Source organism: Pleurodeles waltl, chromosome 2_2 (assembly GCF_031143425.1).
Source record: "Pleurodeles waltl isolate 20211129_DDA chromosome 2_2, aPleWal1.hap1.20221129, whole genome shotgun sequence".
Taxonomy (NCBI): domain Eukaryota; kingdom Metazoa; phylum Chordata; class Amphibia; order Caudata; family Salamandridae; genus Pleurodeles; species Pleurodeles waltl.
Window position 1 is genome coordinate 459,266,398 of NC_090439.1, and position 26,841 is coordinate 459,293,238.

Here is a 26,841-nt window from a genome sequence, read left to right on the forward strand (position 1 = left end):
CCCGGAACAGTACCTGGCTGGACAGACATATCCAGTCACTAGGCACTAATGCTGACAATCAAACTAATGTCCATCCCATGGCAATGATAACTTAAGAATGGGGAGGGGTCACTGGCCTGAAACAGGTGGTAGTCTCCTCTGTAATTCCAGTAGAATGTCTGCTAGGGAATAATCTCGAGTCCTCAGCATGGGCTGAGGTAGAGCTCAAGACCCATGCAGCCATGCTGGGTATCCCTGAATTGGTGTGTGTCAAGATAAGGGCACAGAGCAGTGCTCAGGGTGAAAACGAAGTCTGGAATAATGGCCCAACCTTCCAAGAGAAAAGGAAAGAAGTCTGGGGAACCAGTTTCAACACAGCAAAAGAAACAGAACCTCTCTTCCCAAGAAGATGTTCTATCCCCTGAGGGAACTGGAGCCTTACCAGGTTGAGCTCTTGGGCCCAGGGGGACCCTCAAGGGAACAGCTGTGTAAGGGACAAGAAACTTGTCCCTCTCTTCAAGGCCTAAGACAGCAAGCAGCTGAGCAAGAAAACTGAACTATCAGAGGAACCCACAGGTTCTATTGGGAAATGGGCTCCTTTACACTGAGGCAAGAGATCCAAAACCTGGTGCCACTAGTGGTAGTGCCTCAGGAGTTTAAGGAGTTCATTATGACCTTAGCCCATGACATTCCCCTTGCTGGGCATTTGGGAAAAACCAAGACTTGGGAGAGTTTAGTCAACCATTTCTATTGGCCCAATATGTCACCCTACCAGTCAGCCCTACACTTGAGGGTTTGGTAAAATACAGGGGGCATCTCTAAGATGCCCTCTGTGTGCATTTTACAATAAACCCAACACTGGCATCAGTGTGGGTTTGTTGTGTGGATACCAAACTTCCCAGGTTTCAGTGTAGCCATCATGGGAGCTGGGGAGTTCGTAAATGCAAACCTCCAGCCCATTTACTTAGTATGGATACACTGCACTTACAATGTCTAAGAATGGACTTAGATGCTTTAGGGGCATATTGCTCATATAGCTATGCCCTCACCTGTGGTTTGGTGCATCCTGCCTTAGGGCTGTAAGGCCTGCTACAGGGGCGACTTACCTATGCTATAGGCAGTGGTTTGTGGGCATGACACCCTGAGAAGGATGCCATGTTGACTTTACTTTTTTCTCCCCACCAACACACACAATCTGGAAGGGCAGTGTGCATGTGTTTGGTAAGGGGTTCCTCGCGGTGGCACAATAAATGCTGCAGCTCTTAAGGACCACTCCCTGGCCACAGAGCCCCTGGTACCACTGGTACCTTTTACAAGGGACTTAGCTGTGTGCCAGGGGTGTTCCAATTGTGGAAACAATGGTACAGTTTAGGGAAAGAACACTGGTGTTGGGGCCTGATAAGCAGGATCCCAGCACACACTCAGTCAAGTTAGCATCAATATCAGGCAAAAGGTAGGGGGGGGGGGGGGGGGGGGGGGGGGGGTAACCATGCCAAAAGGGGCACTTTCTGACAACCCTGACTCAACATGTCTAATGTCACCCAGAACATGATGGAGGAATTTAAAAAGTGGGGTCCACTTTGGCTGCTCCACCTTAGCGGTGGGACTGGGATGAGGTGGGCACACCCCCTAATCTTATTAATTTTCCCACCTGTCTTGCAGCCAAGTAGTAGGGTCAGGACATGGGGATTTGTCATCTTTGCCATCAGGAGAGACCTGGGTTGCATTACAAAGGAGGCTAGGACTTTGAAGCTTCCTGCCCTGGAAAGTCCTTCATGGCTAGAGGAGGTGTGAACACCACTGCCCAGTGCTGGCTTTTGTCCTTGGCTCTGAAAGTGCTGGCTTTCACCTCAGGAGGTCAGAAACGTGGCTAAGGTGGCTGAACTGGTCAGGACCGGTCAGTCAACTCACTAGTAGTTGGTAGGTTTTTTCAGGAGGCACCTCTAAGGTGCCCTCTGAGGGCATATATTAATAAATCCCTCACTGGAATCAGTGAGGGTTTATTATTATGAGACTTTTGATACCAATCATCCCTATGTTCAGAAAAGCCAGCATGTAGCTGGGGAACTCATATTGATGAGTGTTCAAAACATGCACTATAAATGGCTTCCTTGTCCACTAACTATGTCTAAGAATAGATAGACATAGCAGGGGCATATCTGATCATGCATAAATACCCTCATATGTGATTTGATGCATCCTGCCTTCGGGCTGAAAGGTCTTCTGTAGGGGCGACTTACACGTAGCACATGCAGTGATAGTGGATTTGGCACACGGGGATGTGTGACAAGTATTGTTTTCAATTTTACCTGCACCAAAATATGCAGTCTGCAGTAACAGCACTCTGTGGGTTTGGTGAGGGAGCCCTGAGGGTGGCACAATTGGTGCCGCGACTCTCAGGTACCTTCTTTGTACCCTAGGTTCCAGGGGTACCATTTACTAGAGACTTACAGAGGGTGGTAAAGATTGTGCCAATTGGGAAAGCAACTGTACAATTTTGGGAAAGAGCACTGGCACTTGGGATCTGGTAAGAAGGGACCAAGTGCACTTTCAGTCGAATTCACATCAGATACCAGGCAGAAAGTGGGGGACTAACCATGCTGAAAAAGGTGCTTTCCTACCAGCAGCAAGGACAATATTGGAGGACTAGTGAGGGGCATGTGTTAGAAAAAAGAATTGAAAATATATATCTTACTACAAAGCTCCCAGTCAGGTAAGGAATTTCAAGGAAAATGTCTTCTAAGAGAAGGAGAAAATGACAAGACAGAGGCAAGAGGAAAAAAGGCACTTAGATTATTTGATATTTTATCAAGATAGAAGTTCATGGCAGTAGAACAAAATGTGTTAACAAAAGGATTATTGTTGGTATCCACAATCACTCTAACAGCTTTGGATTCAGAAATTATCTGTACAGCTTTATGATAATTCTCAGACAAACGTTTTCTTAAACCAACATTCTGAATCTTATGTAGGAAACATAGGAAACTCAAAATCACAACTCAAGGTCCCATCCATTCCTTAAGATTTATTTCTGTTCGGAAATAAACTACTAACTATGATAATTATTGATACATTTCTTTGGATGAAAAGTAGATTTGGCCAAAATGAATGACAAACAAAGGTAGTGCAGGAAGCAGAATCCTACGACATGAAAATGTCTGAGCAAGCTGATGGAGCAAATACCTCTATAAAATTAGAAAGCAACCTAAAGAATGAGTACAAGTCATTTGGAAAAAGATTTTTGTTAATGGAGCATCCAAAAATGTCAGTTTTGTATCTTGTTCCAAATATTTACAATGGAAGTGACTAATAATACCCATGACACCATTAGTATCAAAGTACTGACTCTCTCAAACTAAGTGGAGCATATGGATACTTTAAAGAAAAAATGTGAAACCAGAGCCCTATTTTAGAGTTAAGATTTACCTTCTGCTTGAATATGAAACAGTAGCGTTGAGTAAGAAAACGTTAACAACATAGGTTCATGGAAAACATCCATTCCTCAGTGAGGAAGGTTTGAATGCAGTGAAACCAAATCTTTAAAGATAGGTCATCCTAGAGGCAAATCATGCTTTCTGTATGTACGTCTTACACTAAAATCTCTATTACAGTCATATTAGAACACTAGGGACTATTATTTAGAGACATATGCCCCATCAATGGATTAATGTGTTGCGCAGGCATATGCAAATATATTCATGATAAAAGTTAAAACAACACATTCTGACAAGACCTAACTGGAAAATGAATTTCCTCAAGTACAGAAGGAATACTGATACATTTTAATATGTAAAGGAAGCACACCTACTTGATCAAATCAGGATAGGACAAATAGAAAACCACATTTATAATATTTCAACAGAACCACATATTTAATGAAGAGATGAAGTTTTCAGTCAAAAACATTTAGTCAGAGTTAACCATTTTCACAAGCATCAAGAGTTAAAAGCACTATTCCATTGGTTGAAGAATTGGAACAAGAAGAACTTCAAACAAGGCGATCGCTTGAAAGAAACGGATACCAAAATCATGTCAAACAGCAGTGCAAAAAAGTAACACTAAAAGGAGGGGTAAACTGCTACTAGTGAAACAAAAAACTGAAAAAATAATTGGACTGCACACCCACATCATCCATAACTCTGACTAAAAATATTAATCAAGTCAATCGGAAACTGACTGGTTGGATAAGAAGCTAAAACATACATTTAATAAATAAGCCACCTTTACAAATAAATGGGTACAATATTACATTGTTCTAACAAAACACTGTTACGGTGAGGCATACATGATTTCCAACCACAGAATTGCACATCCAAGTGGACTAATTTTGGTCATATTAGGTAATGATCTGTATAAAAATAGGAAAATATTTCAGTATAGACGATTTATACACAAGATACAACTTACTATATATAACATATCAAATATTCAAATATCGCTGCATCAGAGGACATGCAGGTTTAAAAAAAAAAAAGCAAACGCTAGGATCACAGAACATAAATCAAACATAAAACTGGTAGTGTGATCATGATGACGTATGAACATAAAGGGGGTAGGAAGATGGAAGTTTGATGCGAATGGTATGCCAAAGAACACTCAACCTGAGCATTTCAGGATTGGAACATGCATGTATAAACAGCTGCCCGAATCAGTACCCACCTCCGCAGGACTGCGTTACTGTATGAAAAATCCAAACCTTGCCATAGAGGATTCCCATGTGCTGCCCGTCTTAATGTCAGCATAGGCACCAAAGTACACCATATGGCGTGAGGATCTAGCAGCATTCCGGAAACAAATAGGCCCAGAACACCAAGGAATGTCAGGGCTGGAAGACAAGTTCCCTTTAGAAACATCATAACCATATTCTGAATCTGTCAGAGAAGTAGGGAGGCCTTCAGACAGATTGTCCTGTTCCACTCCAATAAAGAACAGTTGTTTGGAGGTCTGCTGGTGTGACTGAGAGGGTGACTGAAAATCCTAGTCAAACAGCAGGGAGACTATGGACTGAAGGTTTCCGGACACTGCAGATTTCCTGACGGGGTGTGGGAGGATACATTCACAACTAGTTGTCAAGGTACGAGAATACAAAGAAGCATGGATCTCCAAATAAACACCAACACTTTCATAAATACATGCTTACGTCAATCCAAACAGCAGGAGGGCAACTTGATTTTGGGTGGCACTCACAACAAACCACAGGTATACTTCTTGTGCAACTGCAGGATCGGTACATAAGTAAATATCTTGCAGGTCTAGTGATACCATCCAGTAGCCAGTATTTTCAATGTTAAGGGGATGCACCCTGAACATCTCATTGTGGAGGAAGAAGTTGAGAATGTGAAGGTCCAGAGTGGGGTAAATGAGTTTTATGTTAAAAGCCTGAACTTTTTGGAGGTGGGCGGAACTGTACCCTAAACAATGCACTTTAATAGTAAAGTTCAGTGGAGGGGAATTTCGAATCCACATTCCAAGGCACAAAACAAAACAAAAAAACACACACACAGTAACAGCCAGCAGTGCACTAGGGGTGCCACATAAGCCTTGTTGGCACACGCCCAGGAAGATTTAGGGATGGTTTTGGCGGGTGGTGCCAGGAGACACTGCAAAGACTGGAGTTGCTGCTATTAGTGTATTTTAAGTCCTCATCGCCCATGAAAAGACTGGTCGAATTGCTATGTTGTCTGGACTATATATAAGGTTGCTATTTCCATTATGGTTGGTCCTGGAGAAGACCCAGACAAAAAATAGACTTTTTTACATAACTGCTTGGCAGTGAAAGCACAGCCTAACAATCGTGCTCCGGTGCTGGTGTTATTTGGTTGTTCCATGGAAGACTGGTTTCTTACCAAATATTTTCTCATCAAAGGATATGTACATTATGGCCACCTAGATCTGCAAAGCCTACAAAATATACCCAGGAGAGACTGCTAAGATTAATTAGTGCAGTTATGAAGCTAGTTATCTTGTTGGCAGGTTTTAGAATCTGTTTGGATGCACCCAAACTATTGTTCTCAAAATAGGAGAGAGCATTTTTCATGTGCTCAGAATGTCTTACTGCAGCAATCCTTGACAATTCCTACATGAAGGCCACATACTACCCAAAGAGGTGTTGAGCACTGGCAGTCTGAAGGACTAGACTGCCGGAAGCAAAACAAATTCAGCCATATTTCCCTCACTCAGACTGGTTTATGGAGGGTATTCTTAAGGTGAGCTATCTGTGGGAAGAAGTATCGTATCCAATGGAATCGTGCCTTGGAGAAATGAGGTATAGACTGTATGGTCCTCTGAGTAATGCAGAGTTGATTCCCATCTTAATACAGTCCCTGAGGACTAAGCCACAACCCTAACACAAACACAGGGAAAGGGGGTGTGAGGGCAGGCTGCCCTGGGGGTACACTCCCTTACAGGACAGGGAGAACAAACAAGGTGGGCTTTGATCAACCAGATCTGCAACAGGAGTTTGAAGGAGCAGACAAAGGGAGAGTAAGTGATTAGAGTTGACTTTTCCTTCATGGTTCTCCTGTGAGGAGAGGGACAAATAAAAACACTGGAGCAGGAGGTAAGATGGATGTTTTGATTTTAGCTAAGTCACGCGGTACCTGCAAAGAGGTAGACACCCCTTAACTAATTAAGGAATTGGAAAGGCTGCAGAGGTAATGCAACTGAGACCATCCTAGGCTGGACCTTCACCAGTGACTAGACCATTCTGGGTCTACCCAGCAAATGTTAAGGGCAAGGAGAGGCTAAAGTATACATAGTATTTCCCATGACTAAGAAAGAAGGATAACAATGCGCTTAAGTAAATGAAGTAAAACTTTTTTTTTAAAATTTAAAACAAAAATAAACAAGAGACAGCTTATGTTAACTGTACTGAAGCCTGTACTAAAGAGCGTTTAGAACCTGTAAAAACAAATTTGCAAAAAATTCAAAAGATTGTTTTCTTGAACATACACACCTTTCCACAAAGGTGAAATCTAAGACTATGCTTTGATTGTGGCTCAGCAAGTGGATGACTTTCCAGTTCCCAATACTGAGTGTAATCGCCTTTGTCTCGAGGACTAAATGAAACAGGTATCTGAGAGAAAAACAAAGAAAGAAAGGAAATATTGAGTACACATCCCATTAACATTCTATTTCTGTTTAAAATTTTAAGGTAATAAGTTAACATCTATGCAAATATAAACATGGACTTATTGAAACATGTACATCCACAAACAAAAATAAAAACATGTAATTTCCACTTGTGTTCCTTACCACTGACAAAGGACTGCCAGGGAAGCTTGCTGACAATCAGCCCTAAAAGACTAGGGAACATATTCGCCATTCAAACAAAGAATATTGAAAGACCATCTCTAAACTCAACACTATTTAGAAAGAACACTGGCAAAACTTTAATGAGAACACAAGCTATGTAACAGGTAGGGACAGCATGTAGTCTGTGTTCAGAGGATGCTGGCCACAAGAAAACAATAGTACCTGAACACTGTACACAGAGTGCACAAACACCAAACAGCCTAAAGCTAAAACAAGAGAGTAAAATCAGACGAGTGTGTAACAAAGCTAATGACAAAACAAAAAAGCAGTGAAATGCTTTGAAGAACAAGTTACTTAGCTTTAACACATTATCTGATAGAGACTATCTAGTTGCATATTACTTACCTTTAGAATTTCCTGGCATTAGCTTGAAATCTGGAAATTCTGCAGAGCAATACCCTTGCCCATGCCATCAAGGGACGTTGTTCGGATCGGTGTGGCGTTGTCGGCATCGTTGGAGCAGTCTGTGACGTCACGGTCTCCTATATAAGCACTACGCAGGCGCTCAATGCAGATCTTTTGCAGTCCGTTTGAGATCTGAACCGTGTCGGTGATATTTCCCTGATGCTGTGCCCATTGGAACTTCAGGTCCGACTGCAGAGCCCTCTTATACCATCTGGCATGTTTGACTAATAGGATGCAGGAAGCCAAGAGTCCCAATAGCCTCAGAGTCTATCTCACCTAAATCCAGGATAGAGGCCGAAACATCGGAATCATAACCTGAATATCCTGCGCTTGCTGCTCGGAAGGATAGGCCCAAAACTGCACTGTGTCCAGAAAAGCCCTGATAAAAGGGAGCGTCTAAGAAGGAGTCAAGTGTGACTTCAGCACGTTTATAGTACACCCCAGCAAATGAAGGCGGTTTGACGTATTCTGGAGGTGGGTGACAACACCCTGAGGTGAAGGAGCCTTCAACAGCCAGTTGTCGAGGTAGTGGAAGACTAAAAACCCTAGCCTGCACAGATGAGATGCGACCACCACCATCACCTTGGTGAACACCTGAGGGGTGCTGGTATGGCAGAAAGGGAGCACAGTGAAAGTGCTCGTGGTCCACCTTCAACCGCAGGTAATGCCTGTGGGCAGGCAGGATGGGGATATGGAAATATGCATCCTGCAATTCCAATGCTACCATGCAGTCTTCTTGATCTAGGGCAGACAAGACCTGAGCCAGAGTGAGCATTCAGAATTTCTCCTTTCTGAGGAAGGGATTGAAATCCTGCAAATCCAGAATAGGGTGAAGGCACAAAGTAGCGGAAATAACAACCAGTGCCAACTTCTGGTATCGGGACCCTTTCTATAGTTCCCTTGGCCAAGAGAGCCGGAACTTCCTCGCAGAGCAAAACCAAGTGATCCTTTATCAGCCGTTCTTTTGAGGGAGGCATAGGGGGAGAGAAAGACTGGAAGGAGAGAGAATAGTCCTTCTGTATGATCTGCAAGACCCTTTTGTCCCATGTTACGGATTGCCAGTGAGAGAGATGACATTGAATCCTCCCTCCAACTGGACGTACATGGTCTTGCAGAATCACACTTCGAGGGCTTGGACGCTGTGGAGGACAGGGGCTGGGTGGTGGACGACTTCTGGCCGGACATTCTGGGTCTGAAGGCACCACAACCTCGTCCCTGCAAAAGATGCTTGCCTGGCAGAGGACGGTGACTGGTCTGTGGATGGCAAGTCCGCGCCCCTTCCAAAACCTCAAAAGACTGTAGGTGAGGGGTCACTGAGAGGCCCAAGGACTTGGCCGTAGCCCGGGAGTCCTTGACGCGCTCCAGTGCAGAGTCTGCCTTTTCACCAAAAAGGAGGGACACATCGAAGGGCAAGTCCAAGAGGTTTGCTTGGACATCCTCTGAAAAGCCAGAGGTGGCGTTGAGGGCCACTGTCAAGGAAATCATCCTGTCCAGTGACTCAGTAGTGTACAAACCACACTTGATGGTAAACTTGGCTGCATCTAACCCATCTTTGACTGCCTGTGAGTGTGTGTCCCGTATGTCCTCTGGGACCTGAGGCAGCACCTACGTCACCATATCCCATGAAGTATAGGAGAAACGGCCCAATCAGCATGAGGTGTTTACCGACCTCAATGCTAGGCTGGAGAAAGAAAACATCATCTCTTCTGTCAGCCAAGACTTATCTAGGAGACATACAAAGTTTATGCAATACGACTTCAGTCACACAGCAATATCACACATGAAAAAGCACATAGTGTTACAAAAGGAAAGTGTCACTTACCCAGTGTACATCTGTTCGTGGCATGAGACGCTGCAGATTCACATGCTGTGCACATCCCGCCATCTAGTGTTGGGCTCGGAGTGTTACAAGTTGTTTTTCTTCGAAGAAGTCTTTTTTCGAGTCACGAGATCGAGGGACTCCTCCCCTTTCGGCTCCATTGCGCATGGGCGTCGACTCCATCTTAGATTGTTTTCCCCGCAGAGGGTGAGGTAGGAGTTGTGTATATAGTAATAGTGAGCAAATCCTCGTATCTAAACAGGGTCCCTGAGCTAGATACAGAGAGTAACACACAGGGAAGCAATACTATGAGTATAACGTAGTTTACTCTCCATTAACATAGCAAACATAGGAATGGAAATCTTAAATTCAAATATACAACATACAATATATTTCAATATAGATATTTATTATAGCTAATTAAACATTCAGTTCGCACATAATATAATCAACATAGAATCAACCCAAAAAAATATAATACAACCCCCTACCCTAAATGAAACATACATATATGAAACGCATAATTGTAGCATCAAAGCAGTAACTTTATTGTGCTGTTTACATATCCTCTCATGTATGAGGCGGTTGTAAATTTGTATGTATACTATTTTGTGATTTTGTTGGTTCTGTGTTATTTGTTTATTTTTGCGTATTTACTGTTATGTTATTTATGTTTTCATATATGTATGTTTCATTTAGGGTAGGGGGTTGTATTATATTTTTTTTGGTTGATTCTATGTTGATTATATTATGTGCGAACTGAAGCTGAAATTGCGGTGAGATTTATTTTAATGGATGAAAAAGCTAACTTTGACTTTTGTAAGTGCAGTAGGTAGCGGACGATGTCTTTGGCAGATGCGTGTAATGGTTGAATTTGATTATTATGGCAGTAATAAACAAATCTTTTCCACTTATTTGCATAGCAATGTCTTGTGGTTGGTTTCCTAGCTTGTTTTATGACCTCCATACATTCCTGTGTAAGGTCTAGGTGCCCGAATTCTAAGACTTCAGGAGCCAAATTGCTAGATTCAGCGATGCTGGATTTGGGTGTCTGATCTGTTGTTTGTGTTGAGTTAACAGATCTGGTCTGTTTGGTAGCTTGATATGGGGCACTACTGAGAGGTCTAGTAGTGTTGTGTACCAAGGTTGTCTTGCCCAAGTTGGTGCTATTAGTATGAGTTTGAGTTTGTTTTGACTCAATTTGTTTACTAAATATGGAAGGAGTGGGAGAGGGGGAAAAGCGTATGCAAATATCCCTGACCAACTCATCCATAACGCATTGCCCTGAGAGTGAGCCTGTGGGTATCTGGATGCAAAGTTTTGGCATTTTGCGTTTTCTTTTGTTGCAAATAGGTCTATTTGCGGTGTTCCCCACCTTTGGAAGTAAGTTTTTAGTATTTGGGGATGAATTTCCCATTCGTGGATCTGTGGGTGATCCCGAGAGAGATTGTCTGCTAACTGGTTTTGAATTCCAGGTATGAACTGTGCTATTAGGTGAATGTGGTTGTGAATCGCCCAATGCCATATTTTTTGTGCCAGGAGACACAACTGTGTCGAGTGTGTTCCTCCCTGTTTGTTCAGATAATACATCGTTGTCATGTTGTCTGTTTTGACAAGAATGTGTTTGTGGGTTATTATAGGTTGAAATGCTTTCAGCGCTAGAAATACTGCTAGTAGTTCTAAGTGATTTATGTGAAACTGTCTCTGCTGAGTGTCCCATTGTCCTTGGATGCTGTGTTGGTTGAGGTGTGCTCCCCACCCTATCATGGAGGCATCCGTTGTTATATGTATTGAGGCACTGGGTCTTGAAAAGGCCGCCCTTTGTTTAAATTTATAGTGTTCCACCACTGAAGCGAGGTGTATGTTTGGCGGTCTATCAACACTAGATCTTGAAGTTGACCCTGTGCCTGTGACCATTGTGATGCTAGGCACTGTTGTAAGGGCCGCATGTGCAATCTTGCGTTTGGGACAATGGCTATGCATGAGAACATCGTGCCTAGTAGTTTCATCACTAATTTTACCTGTATCTTTTGTTTTGGGTGCATGGCTTGTATTACGTTTTGAAATGCCTGTACCCTTTGTGGACTTGGAGTGGCAATCCCTTTTGTTGTGTTGATTGTTGCTCCTAAGTATTGTTGTATTTGACACGGTTGTAGGTGTGACTTGTTGTAGTTGAGGGAGAAACCTAGTTTGTGAAGGGTTTCTATGACATACTTTGTGTGTTGTCAACACCGTTGTTGCGTATTGGTTTTGATTAACCAATCGTCTAGGTACGGGAACACATGTATTTGCTGCCTTCTGATATGAGCAGCCACTACTGCCAGGCATTTTGTAAAAACTCTTGGTGCTGTTATCCCGAATGGCAACACTTTGAACTGGTAATGTACTCCTTGGAATACAAACCTTAAGTACTTTCTGTGGGAAGGATGTACAGGTATATGGAAATATGCATCCTTTAGGTCTAGTGTTGTCATGTAGTCTTGTTGTTTGAGCAGTGGGATCACGTCTTGCAGTGTCACCATGTGAAAGTGATCTGATTTGATGTAGATGTTTAGTGTTCTGAGATCTAATATAGGTCTTAAGAGTTTTGTCTTTTATGGGTATGAGAAAGTACAGGGAGTAAACTCCTGTTCCTCTTTGATGAATTGGTATTATCTCTATAGCATCTTTTTGCAACAACGCTTGGACCTCCAGTTGTAAGAGTTCCATGTGTTGTTTGGACATGTTGTGTGTTTTCGGTGGGACATTTGGAGGGAATTGTAGAAATTCTATGCAATAACCATGCTGGATAATGGCTAGGACCCACGTGTCTGTTGTTATTTCTTCCCAGTGTTTGTAGAACTTGGTTAGTCTCCCCCCCACTGGTGTTATGTGTTGGGGATTTGTGACGTTGAAGTCACTGTTTATTTTGTAGAGTTTTGGGACTCTGGAACTTCCCTCTACTCTTTGGGAACCGTCCCCCTCTATACTGTCCCCGAAAACTTCCCCGCTGATATTGACTTTGATAAGTGGGCCTTGTTTGTGAGGTTGAGGGTTCTGTGCTCTGTCCCCGTGACCCCCCTCGAAACTGTGATTTCCGAAAAGTGCCTCTGCTCAGTGGGGAGTGGATTGCGCCCATGGCTTTGGCCGTATCTGTGTCTTTTTTTAGTTTTTCGATAGCAGTATCCACCTCCGGCCCAAACAACTGCTGTCCGTTAAATGGCATATTCAGCACGGCTTGTTGTATTTCCGGCTTGAATCCTGATGTACGCAGCCATGCGTGTCTCCGTATGGTCACTGCTGTATTTACAGTCCTAGCAGCTGTGTCCGCTGCATCCATTGCTGACCGTATCGGATTGTTTGAGATACTCTGTCCTTCCTCCACCACTTGTTGTGCTCTCTTTTGGAACTCTTTGGGCAGGTGTTCTATGAAATGTTGCATTTCGTCCCAATGAGCCCTATCATAGGGCCTGTGAGTTGGCAATGTGCCATTGGTTGGCTGCTTGTGCCGCAACCCTTTTCCCCGCAGCGTCGAACTTGCGACTCTCCTTGTCTGGAGGTGGTGCGTCTCCTGAGGTGTGTGAGTTCGCTCTCTTGCGAGCTGCCCCTACTACCACTGAGTCTGGTGTTAATTGCTGCGTGATGTACACAGGGTCTGTTGGTGGCGGCTTGTACTTCTTCTCCACTCTTGGAGTAATGGCCCTGCCCTTCACAGGCTCCTGAAACACTTGTTTGGAGTGTTTCAGCATTCCCGGTAGCATAGGGAGAGACTGGTACTGGCTATGTGTGGACGATAGTGTGTTAAATAAAAAGTCATCCTCGATAGGTTCCGCATGCAGAGTGACATTATGAAACGCCGCTGCTCTTGACACCACCTGTGTTTAGGCTGTACTGTCCTCAGGTGGTGACGGTCTCGCTGGATAACAGTCTGGACTGTTATCTGATACCGGCGCATCATAAAGATCCCATGCGTCTGGATCATCCAGACTCATTCCGGTATGAGTTGGGGACTGCATCATTGGTGGAGTGGCTACCGGTGATGGTTGTGGTGAGCGTTGTGGAGATGGTGGCGGGGTTACCTGTCTTGCCACCTTTGCCTGTGGCTGCTTGTCTTTCTCTTGGACGGCAAGTTTTCTTTTCATTCGAATTGGGGGAAGAGTATACTGATCTTTCCTGTGTCTTTTTGAATGTGGAGCCTTCTTTGAGTGTAATCTGGCTCTATTGTCTCTAGTTCCTGTCCGAATCTGTGTCCTTGTATTTGTGAGGACAGGCCCTGTTCCTCTGTGTAGGAACTTGATTTCGGTTCTGAGGCCGGATGTTTCGGTATGGAAACTTTCTCGGCTGTCTTTTTCGGTTCAGACAACACTTTTTTGATCTTCGGCGTACTGATCTCTCGGTGCCGACTTGTTTCGGTGCCACCCTCTCGGTGCCGAGATTGCTCTGTGCCGGTATCTCGACCGGAGTCAGATGACTTCGACACATGCGTGCCCTTTTTCGGTGCCGATGGTCGGTCACCTATTTTTCGGGTTAAGCCATGGCCTGCTGGCGGTGGCGTCCCCTGGGCTTTAGTGGTTTTTCCGTGAGTTTTGTGTATCAACGTCTTACTCACGGTTTTCGGAGTCTGTTCGGGATCGACCTCGTCAGAGTCCGAATCCTCGATGGAGAAGGTTTCTTCTTCCTCCTCCAAGTGATTTTGTCCTGTCGGCGCCGACGCCATTTGTAGTCTTCTTGCTCTTCGGTCTCTTAACGTTTTCCTCGACCGAAACGCTCGACAGGCCTCACAGGTATCCTCTTTGTGTTCTGGAGGCAAACACAAATTACAGACCAGATGCTGATCTGTATAAGGATACTTGTTGTGACATTCGGGGCAGAAGCGGAATGGGGTCCGTTCCGTTAGCCTTGAAGACGCACGTGGTCGGGCCGACCAGGCCCCGCCGGGGAATCGAAAGCCCCGAAGGGCCACCGGAGCTCTTCAAAATTCCGTGTTGATCTGTTGTAACTAACCCGATACCGAACGCAAACAATACCGTCAAATTTTCCGAGATTTTAACTAACTTTCCGAACCGAAACGCGGAGCGAAAAGGAACACGTCCGAACCCGATGGTGGAAAGAAAACAATCTAAGATGGAGTCGACGCCCACGCGCAATGGAGCCGAAAGGGGAGGACTCCCTCGATCTCGTGACTCGAAAAAAGACATCTTAGAAGAATAACAACTTGTAACACTCCGAGCCCAACACTAGATGGCGGGATGTGCACAGCATGTGTATCTGCAGCTACACATGCCATTGAATATAAGGGTAATTTATTAGAGTAACACAACACTAGAATACTTATAGGCAGTTCCCCACAACTGGATGTAAGAACACACTAACTATGTACACATTAGCAATTGAAAAATAGCCTAGAAAAAACAAGCATTGGCAAAAATATCAGAAAATAGTGAAGGTCCTAGGGGAGGGCCACACCATATACTAAGAAAGTGGAATGTTAAACGGCAATCCAATCCAATCAAGGATGTGGAATCGTTAGAGGAGAGCTGGAGGAACTAGGAACCCCAAGAGGCGACCAGTGACCAGCAGAGAAGAGATAATTATCCGTTTCTTCACAAAACTAACAGGAGGACTTAGCAAAAGGATTGTGCAAGACCCAGACCAGACGGGAAGAACCCAAAGGTGGATTCTAGCAGAAGAGGACCTGCAAAGGAAAGGGACCAACTCCAGTTTATGATGCAGTGTCCTGTCGTAGCAGGAGCCACTATCCACCCTTCGGTGGATGCAGGACCAGGTCGACGGGGGAAGAAGACCAGCTGTGCAGCTCATGAGAGGAAGAGGAGTCCCTGAAGTGATGCAGATGGTGTCCCACATCAGCTCTCAATTTGCAGTCGGTCAGTGGTGCCGGAGAACCACCAACAAGCCTTGGCAAATGCAAAAAGTGAAATAAGAGTTGCAAGGCTGAAGAGGACCCGCAAGGTCCAGGGGACTCGACCCAAGAGGGGAGTCCGGGGTGACCCTCAGCAGTCGGGAAAGCCAAAAGAAGCAGTTGCAGCCCTCATAGGCAACCCACTGGCAACAGGCACAGTATGCTGCAGTGAGGCCCAGCCAGCACACTTGAAGAGGAGTCCCACGTTGTTGGAGCAGGAGAGAGGAGACTGTGCTTGGCAGGAGGAGGTGCTGGGGGCCGGGACTAGACAGCCTGTAGATCCCTTGGAGCGGGAGCAAACAAGCCTTGGTAGCTGTAAGACTGGCGGTGCACAGGTTTACTGTGCTGCAAGGAGAAGCAAGGGCTTACTGTCTCCCAAGTTGGATGGCTGGCAGAGAGGACCAAGTGGACCACTTCAGATCACCACCTGTGTTGCAGGATCTATGCAGTTCTGGAGGAGAGCAGATCCACGCAGCCGGTCGTCAATGCAGTTGGTGTCAGCAGATGCAGGGGAGTGACGTCTTCACACCAACGGAGATTCCTTCTTACTTCTTGGTACAGGCTGAAGTCTTGTCAACCTTAGAGGATGCACAGCTGGGGAAATGTTGCAGTTGCTGGAAGGAGCCGGAGAAATAATGCTGCAAATATGAGTCATCGCTGGAGTAGCAGATTGTTGGTTCCTGAAGACTCCAGTTGCCAGAAGATGAAGTAAACAATGCAGAGGAGCCCTGGTGGAGTCCTGCACATCAAATCTGAGAACCCACCCAAGTGGGAGACCCTAAATATCCTTTGAAGAGGGACTGGTCACCTAGCAAGGTGACCACCTATCAGGAGGGGGGTGCGACATCACCTGCCAGACCTGGCCACTCAGATGCTCCCAGGGGACACTGTACATCTTAGTTTCAAGACAGCAGAACCAAGTGACCACCTGAAGGAGCTCTGGGCACCACCCCTGGGGTAGTGATGGACAGGGAAGTGGTCATTCCCCTTTCTTTTGTCCAGTTTCAGGCTGTTCTTTGCCTAGGTCAGCACTGCGTTCTTAAACAAGACATTTCTTTCACTCTGTGCTTTTCTCAAGGCTGCGGTAAGATAGGTTGCTGGTAAACGTGGTAATGCTTTGTCTCTAGTGTTCATAGAAACATACACATCCTTACATAGGGACATTTTCTCAGAACATCAGCTGTTTTATAATAAAAACACTTCTCTGTCCCATACATGTTAGAGGGAGATTCCAGACAGATGACCACGACTTTATGCTGATTGCTGAACGCTTCGCTACAGCTGCATGCTCAGGTATGATGGATAATGTCTTCCCAGGGGAACCTGAAGGGCAGAACTAGAGCTTAACATGCTGTGCTCCAACATAGCCTAAGTAGAAATGATTTCAATGATTCTAGTGACAATATGGTTAGTTTTATGCTTTACTCTCTTCGTCATTGTTTTAATCCTGTCATGCTTCATCGTCCTGGTTATTGCAGTACATGCTTTATTATCTAAGATGCAGCTGGTTCCTTAAAATCTTATTGAAACATATGCTGCCTCTGATTGTCCTTGTAAACATGAGACTAATGCAACTGAGAGAAATGGATGCGATCTAATTGACCATGATTTCCCTGAGGAATCAATTGTGTCATGTGCTCGTCTGCCCAATCGTCCCCGCTCTTGGGTGGAGATGAGGCACTGCTAGTTAGCTGGAGCAAAACCCGGATTAAGCCAACAGGTGTCACCTGTAGTGGGTTAGACTCAGTCCCCCTCACTGCAGGCGATTCTGCCATTCAAATTCAGTAGTCTTATTAGAATAACGAGAGCCTACGTGACACTGCTTACAAGGACCCCAGTAGTTATGCTCTCTCCCTCAAATTTAGTTGTTGGTTAATGTTATAACTGTATTTCATCCACAATTGGCACACTGGTGCCCCATTACAAGTCCCTAGTATATGGTACCTAGGAACCCAGGGCACAGTGGTTCCAGGGGATCCCTGTGGGCTGCAGCATATATTTTGCCACCCACAGGGAGCAGTTGCAAAGCCTTCTGCAGAACTGGCATTACAGCCTGCTTGAAAAGGTGCAAGCACCCTCTTACTGCCATTTTTCACTACACCAGGTTACTTATAAGTCACCCTATGGGAAGCCTTCTAGCCACCATTTTACCCACATAATGGACATCGGTCACTACCTATGTCCAGCTACATAATTGTAACTCCAAACACTGGAATGTTTGGTATCAAACATGTTAGAATCATACCCAAAGGCTTTTCCAAGCATTGGTTGTATGATTCCATGCACCCTGGAGGCTTAGAGGACCCCCAGTATTGCCATTTCAGGCATTCTGAGGGTTTCCATGCAGCCCAAGCTGCTGCCACCTCCCAGACAAGTTTCTGCCCTCCTGTTGCTTGAGAAGCTCTAGCCCAGGAAGGCAAAACAAAGGATTTCCTTTGGGAGAGGGGTGATACACCCTCTCCCTTTGGAAATAGGTGTTACAGGCTTGGGAGGGGTAGCCTCCCCAAGCCACTGGAAATGCTTTGAAGGGCAGATTTAGTGCCCTCCTTGCATAAACCAGTCTACACCGTTTCAGGGACCCCCAGCCCCTGCTCTGGCGTGAAACTGGACAAAGGAAAGGGGAGTGACCGCTCCCCTGTCAGTGCTCAGAGCTCCTCCAGAGGGTCCCTAAGTTTTGCCATCTTGAATTCAAGGTTGGCAGGGAACTCTGGGAGCATCTGAGTGGCCAGTGCCAACAGGTGACGTCAGAGCTCCCTCCTGATAGGTGGTCACCCAGCTATATGACCAATCCCCATTTCAGGGCTATTTAGGGTCTCTCCTTTGGGTGGTCCCTCAGATTCAGATTGCAAGACTCCAGCAGAAATCCTCTGTACCCTCTACTTTGACTTCTGGCTAACGAAACTGCATCTGGACTCTTCAGGACCCTACAAGCTGCAACAAAGAAGCAAGACGCCTTCTGCAACATTTTATCTCTGGCAACATTTCCCCAGCATCCTATGAGGACAGTCCGTCCTCAGGCTGCATCAAAAGACAGAAGGAATCTTCCTTGGGGTGAAGGAGTCACTTCCCTTCTTCTGCAGGCATCAACTGCGACGACCACCGGCTGCGTGAATCCCCTCTTCTGCTGAGCTGCATGGATCCTGCATCACAGGTATTGGACTTAAGTGGTCCCGATGATCCTCTCTTCCAACTGTCCAACTTAGGAGGAGGTAAGACCTTGCCTCCCCACGAAAGACAGTACCCCCGTGCACCACGTTGTTTGCAGCTGCCAAGGCTTGTTGGCTTCCTTCCTCCAAGGTCTTCATGCATCTTGAAGCTCCAGCCCCCAGCACTCTATCCTACGACGCACAGCTCCCTGAGTGGCTCTCAGGTGGTGGGGGAGCCTTTGTCGTAGTGCTGTGTAAGCCTCTTGTGCAACTTTCCTGTCCCCGTCCTGTGGGACTCCTGTGGCTGCTGCCTGGTTTTCTGTAGGCTCTCTGTGTCGCTGAGGGCCCCCTCTGGCTCCCCCTTCCTGGGTAGAGTCCACCTGGTCCTTACTGGTCCCCAGCATCACCATTTTCCGCTAACCGCAAGCTTTGCGTGTGCCAAGGTTTATTGGCGGACTCCGACGACGCAAAGCTGACTGCAATCCTCCATCTGGCATGGGAGTTCACCTGCACCCTCTAGGAACCAGACTTCTTCTTGGATGAAGTGCTTACTTTTCTTCTTCACCTGTGGTTCTTCTTTTGCACCTTCATCCGGGTTGGTAGGGGCTCCTGCTCTTCCTGGACTCTTCTGTGCTTCTTGGACTTGGCCCCCTTCTTCCACAGGTCTTCTTGTCCAGGAATCCACTGTTGGTGTCTTGCAGTTTCTTCTGTGTTTTGCAATGTTCTTTTTACTTCTGTGTGTGTTCTGGGAAACTTACTGTGATTTACTCCTGTTTTCCTGGTCGCGGAGGTGGGTTGTGGTGCTTACCTTTGGGCTTTCCTAGTTCTCTCAGCTCCCCTCTGCACACTACACTTGCCTAGGTGGGGGACCGACTTTCGCGTTCCACTTTCCTCAGATATGGTGTGTGCTCCCCCTAAGCCCATTTCTAATTATTGTGATTTTCACTAATTTCTAACTGTTTTTATGCCTATTTCTGCATACTAGTGTAAATAATTTGTGTATTACTTACCTTCTAAGGGAGTAGTCTCTATGGTATTTGTGTCACCAAAACAAAGTACCTTTATTTTTGTAGCACTGAGTGTTCTTTTCCATGGGTGTAAGTACTATGTGTGACTAAAGTGGTATTGCATGAGCTTTGCATGTCTCCTAGATAAGCCTTAGCTGCTCATCCACAGCTAACTCTAGAGAGTCTGGCTTCTAGACACTGACTACACTACACTAATAAGGGATACCTGGTCCTGGTGTAAGTACCATAGGTACCCACCACACGCCAGGCCAGCCTCCTACAGGAATCATACAAATAATGGCAACAGTATTGGGGTATGATTCCGAAATGTGTGATACCAGAAATGTCCAGGCTCAGAGTTACCATTATGTAGTTGGACACAAGTGTCCAGTACACAGGTAAAATGGCTTCCCCGCACTTATGAAGTCCAGAGCAATGGAACTGGAGTTTGTAGGGACACTTCTGTTCATGCAGGGATGCCCTCACACACAGGTACCTGCACCCTACGCTCTGGGCTAGGAGGGCCTACCTTAGAGGTGACTTACAGTGACCTGGTGCAGTGTCCTGTGGTAGAAGGGTGCATCCACCTTTTCATGCTGGCTGCAGTGTCAGGCACAATACATGCTGCAGCCCATGGGGAACCCATGGTGCTCCAATACCCTGTGTACCTAAGTACCATATACTAGGGACTTATATGGGGAACCAGTATGCCAATTGTGGGGTGTGCAAAGTCCTAAGTAACCAAATTTAGAGGGAGAGAGCACAATCACTGGGGTCCAGGTTAGCAGGATCTCAGTGAAAACCACCAACACATACAATCTGCAATGGCAGTGTGCGTGTGTTTGGTGAGGAGTCTCTCAGGGTGGACCAACACATGCTGCAGCCCTTAGGGACCCTACCTGGCCACACAGCACTAGGTGCCACTGGTAACTTTTACAAGGGAAAGAACACAGGTGCTGGGGCCTCGTTAGCAGAAACCCAGCACACACTCAGTCAAGCCAGCTTCAATATCATGTATAACGTGTGTGTCTGTGGGGCATGGGGGTGGAGGGGTAGGGGGGGGGATAGCCATGTCAAAAGGGGCACTTTCCTAAAGAGATGATGCTGAATTCTCCCTCCAAACTGGGCAAGCATGGTCCTACAGAACCAAACTAGGAGGGCTTTGAGGCTGCAGCTGGGTGGCGGCCAACTTCTGGCTTCCAGACCCTCTAGGTCTGAAGGCATCATACTCACGTCCTTGCATAGCCCGGGGTGGTTGCGTAGGACAGTGGCTGGCATAGGGCTGGCACAGTGCCATGCCCCTTTCATAACCACGAAAGGGGAGAAAGGCAGACAGTGGACAGGGGGTCGCTGAGAGGCCCAAGGACTTGGCCGTAGACAGAGTCCTTAAAGCACTCCAGCGCGGAGTCTGCCTTCTCACCAAACAAGTGAGTGCCATTGAAGGCCATGTTTATCAGGTTTGCCTGGACAGCCCCTGAAAAACTGTATGTTCTCAGCCAGGCATGGCGCTCTAAGGTCATTGTTGGCTCAACTGCTCAACATAGCGAGTCGGTTGTATCCAAGCCACACTGAATGGTCAATTTTGCTGCGTCCCTCCTGTAGGAAAGAAGCAACTTTCTGACATAGGTACCCCACTTTTTGCCTGATGTCAGTGTGTTTAGACTACTACACTGGGATCCTCCTAACCAGGACCCCAGTGCCAGTGCTCTCTCCCCTAAATTGAGTTAGTGTCTAACTTTTCCAACCCACAATAGCCATACTGAGTGCATCCATGTAAGTCACAAGTACATTGTACTCAGGTACCCAGGGCATTTGTACATCCGGCCCATGCAAATTGTGACTGCAGGCCTGCCATTGCAGCCTGTGTGAAATGGTACATGCACTGTTCACTCCAGATATAAGGTTTGCCTTATATCATGGTCACTGCACTCTGACCCTTTAAGTCACCCCTAAGGTAGGCCCTTCAGCCCAAGTGGAGGGAGCACGGTTCTCAGTGTGAGGATACCCTTGCATGAGCAGAGGTGCCCCTACAAATCCAGACTCCATTTTCTGGGCTTTGTAACTGTAGGGAAGCCACCTTATGTAGTGGACACTGGTTAACAAGAGATGTCCAACTAAATAAAGGCCTCACTGAACTAAGGCATGTATGGTACTAAACATATTGGAATCATGCAATTACACCAATTACAGTGCTAGTTGCATGATACCATTTACTCTTGGGGGGGAGCAGGGGATCACTATGGGATTCCCCCCATGTTTCCCTGTACAGCCTTGCAGGGTCTGCATGCCAGCCCATATTGTTGCCGACCGCAGACACTACTCTACCCTCCCTGCTGCTGAGCCTAACTTGGACAGGGGAAGGCAGAACAAAGGATTTCCTGTAGAGGAGAGGTGTGACCACCTATCCCTTAGAAATAGGTATCACTTGGCTGACATGGGGCCCCTCTGTGAGCCACTAGACTGCTTTGAAGGCCACATTTAGTGCCCTCCATGCACAAACCTGTTTACTCCAGTGTAGGAGCCACCGGCTCCCACTCTGGCACGAAACCACACAAAGGACAGGGGAGTGACCAAACCCCTGTCCAGCTCCTCCCCTAGGGAGGTGCACAGAGCTCTGTCAGGTGGCCACTTAATTCTGCCATCTTGGAAATAGGAGGAGAGGAGTCTCCTAGGAGCTTCAGACTGGTTAATCCAGCTGGCTGACTTCCCTGACTCTCCCTGATAGGTCCGTTCCGGCATCATGTGTCCAATAGCCTTCCTGGGTTACTTAAGGGGTTCTCTGAGAGTGGGGCCCTAGATTCATCTGCAAGACTTCAGGATTCATCTGCAAATCTCCTCCACCAGACACTTCTACAAACTGGACACCAGAACCTCTGCTTTTCTTCACTGGAACTGAGAGCAAGACTGTAACCAGTAGGAGGGCTCCTACTCCAACTTTATTTCAAGGTTCTGCAAGACTTCTGCAACATCTATTGCTATGCATCTTCCAGTCAGAAGGACTCTTAGGAAAGCAAGAAGGAATCTCCCTTGAAGTGAAGGAGTCACTCCCCTGCATTTACAGGCACCTCAATGTTGAGAACCGATTTGTGGATCCTGCTGTCCCACAGACTCTTCAAAGCTCTCCAACACAGGTAGTGGTGTGATGGCTCTCCAGAGGTTTGACCTGCCTTCTTTGCAACTTAGGAGTCTGTGGTCCGTCGCTGGAGCTGCTTGGCTGGAACTCCTGTGCATCACATCTGTTTGTCATTGCCAAGGCTCTTCATGTGGTAAAATGGCACTTTGTTGAAGTACCCCCCAACCCAAGACTTTTTGCTTGGATGCAACTTGGACTGGAGTGCACTGGGATCCTGCTAACCACGTTCCCAGTGCCAGTGTTCTTTCCCTAAAAATTGCAAAGCTAATAGGCAACACCTTTAGCTGCCACTAGAAGTCCCTAGAAATTGGCACTTAGGTATTTAGGGCATAGAGTACTCAGGGTAGGCCCCTGAGGGCAGCAGCACTGATTGTGCCGCCCTATAGGGCCCTGCATCCAGGTGCACCCAGCACTGCCATTGCAGGCCGAGTGCCCAGATGGAAACCTTAAATGAAAACTCGACATGGCACACTGCCTGTGCGCCCTGTTCACTACACACTGCATGCAATATAGATAAGTCACCCATATGGAAGGCCTTCCAGCCAAAAGGCAGGGTGCACTATACTGTACGTGAGGGTATAGCTGCATGAGCAATATATCCTTGCCAAACCTGGGACATAGTGAGTGAACAGATCAGCCATTTTAATACATGTGCTGGACACTGGTCAATACGGGTTTCACAGCTACATGATGGCCACTCTGAACCCTGGGTTGCTTGGTATCAAACAAGTCAGAATGATAGATCCAAACTGGTACCAGTATTGGATATATTACCAAATGTACCCAAGGATCACCTTAGAGGTGCCCCCAACAAAGGCTAACTACCCTGGCATGGTTGCTGGCTGGTCACATCCAGCCTGACACCTCCAGAAACAAATCTGCACCCCTGGGGTAAGGGCTTCTGCACCCCCTGGGATGTAAAACAAAGCCATTCCTGGGTGGACATGTTAACACCCCCTCCCTCAGGAATGTGCACTGCCCTGTTGTCGAGCTTCAAAGGGCTTACCGCCTTTGAAAAACAACCTCCAGGCCAGCTGCTAGCAGCAGATGGACGCCCCTGCTGCAAAGCCCCACTTTGGCAAGAGCAACAGCAGTAAACTCAAACTAAGGACAGGAGGAGTGGCCCTACCTGGCATGCACCACCCCTAATGTTCTGAATGCAAGGTGGACTCTCCATTTCATTTTCCTCCATCTTGGATGGAAGGAAAATAGCCAATCAGGTGTAAGAAAGTAACCTCCGCTCACATGAAGTGGTCACTTAGTGGGTGCAGCCACCCTTAGGTAGACGACCCACTGGTCACTACCAAGTTCCCCCTAAAACAGCCAATAAATGCAGTATTTAGTGGGCAGTCATAAACTAAGAAATTGGATTTGATGGATAGAAGACGACAAGCACCAGGAAGATCCAAGGCACTGGAACTGTGGACCTGCTGCACCAAAAAAAAGGCACCAAACCGTGCCTGCTGCACTCAGGACCCAACAATCATCTTGCAGGAGCTCCTGGACAACTGGAAAAACTCTAAAGAACCCTAGAGGATGGACCTCAAGGCTTAACTGATTGCCAGATAACTAATTGGAGACATCACTCTAAATCCACAAGGAACCAATAAGCCAGTGAGGTCCACTTCACTGACCAGAACCAAATGCCACAGCAGGGCCAAACTTCACATCAATGACCGTGAGGATAAACCCTGCCAGTGTGACAAGTTAGGTGGCACTGAGCCCTCTAGCAGCTGAATCACACCAAAACCCTGGGTATTGGTCACCTAGCTTCAGACATCCCGAAAAACAGCCCACCCGCGGCTTCAGAAGGACCAGGAGGACTTCCCAGTCGAGGGACTTCAGACAAACTGGATCTCCTGCCAGAGTGCCCCGTTGTCCTGCAAACGACCCTTAAACTAACTTACCTCCTGCTTCTGCACACAACTCCTGGGCCACTGATCCGCTCTGCACCTGACCGCCCTGTGGAATGCACGGAAGAACCAGTTGTGCCCTAAGGGTCCCCCAAGAGGACCCCCAGGATTCACCTTTAAACTTCCCGTGCAGTGCTCTTCCAAGTGGTCCCCCCTGCACCAGCTCCAGGGACCTTTCCCCGCTGCTCCCACCGGAACCGGGAGGCACCCGAACTTCTCCAGCTGGCACAGTGTGCCCACTGATGGCCTCGACCAACCTGCAAACGAAAAACTTGGTAAACCTACTGAGTGATTTCTTATGTATTTTTAAAGGTTATTGTAGGAAGTTGGCTCTGTATGTACTATTTCAAAGTGAGAAATAGTGTGCACAGAGTCAAAGGGTTCCCCTTAGAGGTAAGATAGTGGCAAAATAAGATAATTATAATGCTCTATTTTGTGGTAGTGTGGTCGAGCAGTAGGCTTATCAGAGGGTAGTGTTAAGCATTTGTTGTACACACACAGGCAATAAATGAGGAACACACACTCAAAGACTTACTCCAGGCCAATAGGTTTTTATATTGAAAAATATATTTGCTTAGTTTATTTTCAGAATCACAGGTTCAAGATTTGCAGTAAACACTTTAAATGCAAGGTACTTCATTTATATACTTTAGGAACTTTGAATAAAAGCAATATCATATACAGTCTTTGTAAAAATGGCAATAAGCTATTTCAAAGTGGACAGGTGTCGGGTTTCAGATAGGAAACAATGGAGGTACCCGGGGTGTCACTCTAGCGTTGCAGGCAGGCACAGGGGGGGGCTCCTTGGGACAGCTACCACCTGGGCAAGGCAGAGGGTTGCCTGGGGGTCACTCCTGCACTGAGGTTCGGTTCCTTCAGGTCATGGGGGCTGAGGGTGTAGTGTTGGTTTCAGGCATCAGGTCCCTTGTTACAGGCAGTCGCGGTCAGGGGGAGCCTCTGGATTCTCTCTGCAGGCGTTGCTGTGGGGGCTCAGGGGTGTCGTCTCTGGTTACTCACTGGCTCGCAGTCGCTGGGAGTCCTCCCTGAGGTGTTGGTTCTCTGAATCTCGAGCCAGGGGCGTTGGGTGTAGAGTAAGAAGTCTCACGCTTCCGGGGGGAAACGTGCAGTCTTTGGAAGTTGCTTCTTTGCTGCAAAGAAGTAGCTGGTTTTGAACAGGGCCGCTGTTCACGGGAGATTCTTGGTCCTTTAGTCCTGAGGCTTCAGAGGTTGCTGGTCCCTCTCGGATGGGTCGTTGGTGCAGGTTTTCGAAGTTGGAGACAGGCTGGTAGGGCTGGGGCCAAAGCAGTTGTCTTCCTCCTTCTCTGCATGCTTGTAAGTCAGCAGTCCTTGTTTCTTCAGGTTGCAGGAATCTAGTTCCCTAGGTTCTGGGGAGCCCCTAAATACTGAATTTAGGGGTGTGTTTAGGTCTGGGAGGGCAGCAGCCAATGGCTACTGTCCTTGAGGGTGGCTACACCCTATTTGTGCCTCCTCCCTGTGGGGAGGGGGGGCACATCCCTAATCCTATTGGGGGAATCCTCCATACTCAAGATGGAGGATTTCTCAAGGCAGGGGTCACCTTAGCTCAGGACACCTTAGGGGCTGTCCTGACTGGTGGGTGACTCCTCCTTGTTTTTCTCATTATCTCCTCCAGCCTTGCCGCCAAACGTGGGGGCAGTGGCCGGAGGGGCGGGCATCTCCACTAGCTGGGATGCCCTAGGGCGCTGCAACAAAATGGGTGAGCCTTTGAGGCTCACCGCCAAGTGTTACAGTTCCTGCAGGGGGAGGTGAGAAGCACTTACACCCAGTACAGGCTTTGTTCCTGGCCACAGAGTAACAAAGGCACTCTCCCCATGTGGCCAGCAACACGTCTGGTGTGTGGCAGGCTGGCAGAAACTGGTCAGCCTACACCAGAAGTCGGATTGGTATTCAGGGGGCATCTCTAAGATGCCCTCTGGGTGTATGTTACAATAAATTGCACACTGGCCTCTGATCTCCACCCATCCCGGATGGCCTTACCATCCTAGAAGTGAAGCATCTGTCACTCCTGTAAATTGTGGTTGAGCAAGGGAGAGGAGTCTGCCTCTGACCCAATCACAGTTCATTAACCACCACTGCAGATCTTTTGCAGTTCCCTCTGAGATCTGAACCGTCAGTGAGATTTCCCTGATGCTGTGCCCATTGGAACTTCCGGTCCCACAGCAGAGCCTTGACTAACAGGATGCTGGA

At 46.9% G+C, this 26,841-nt stretch overlaps 1 protein-coding gene across 2 annotated transcripts in view; it reads right to left on the reverse strand.

Moving 5' to 3' along the window:
- The window catches only part of CEP192 (centrosomal protein 192), a 1,702,116-nt gene that overhangs the window by 196,352 nt on the left and 1,478,923 nt on the right, over positions 1–26,841 (reverse strand). For both annotated transcript variants that reach the window (XM_069219927.1, XM_069219928.1), the window contains one exon: positions 6,935–7,054. In XM_069219927.1, the coding sequence (XP_069076028.1) occupies positions 6,935–7,054 (120 nt within the window). The remainder of the gene's footprint in view (positions 1–6,934; positions 7,055–26,841) is intronic.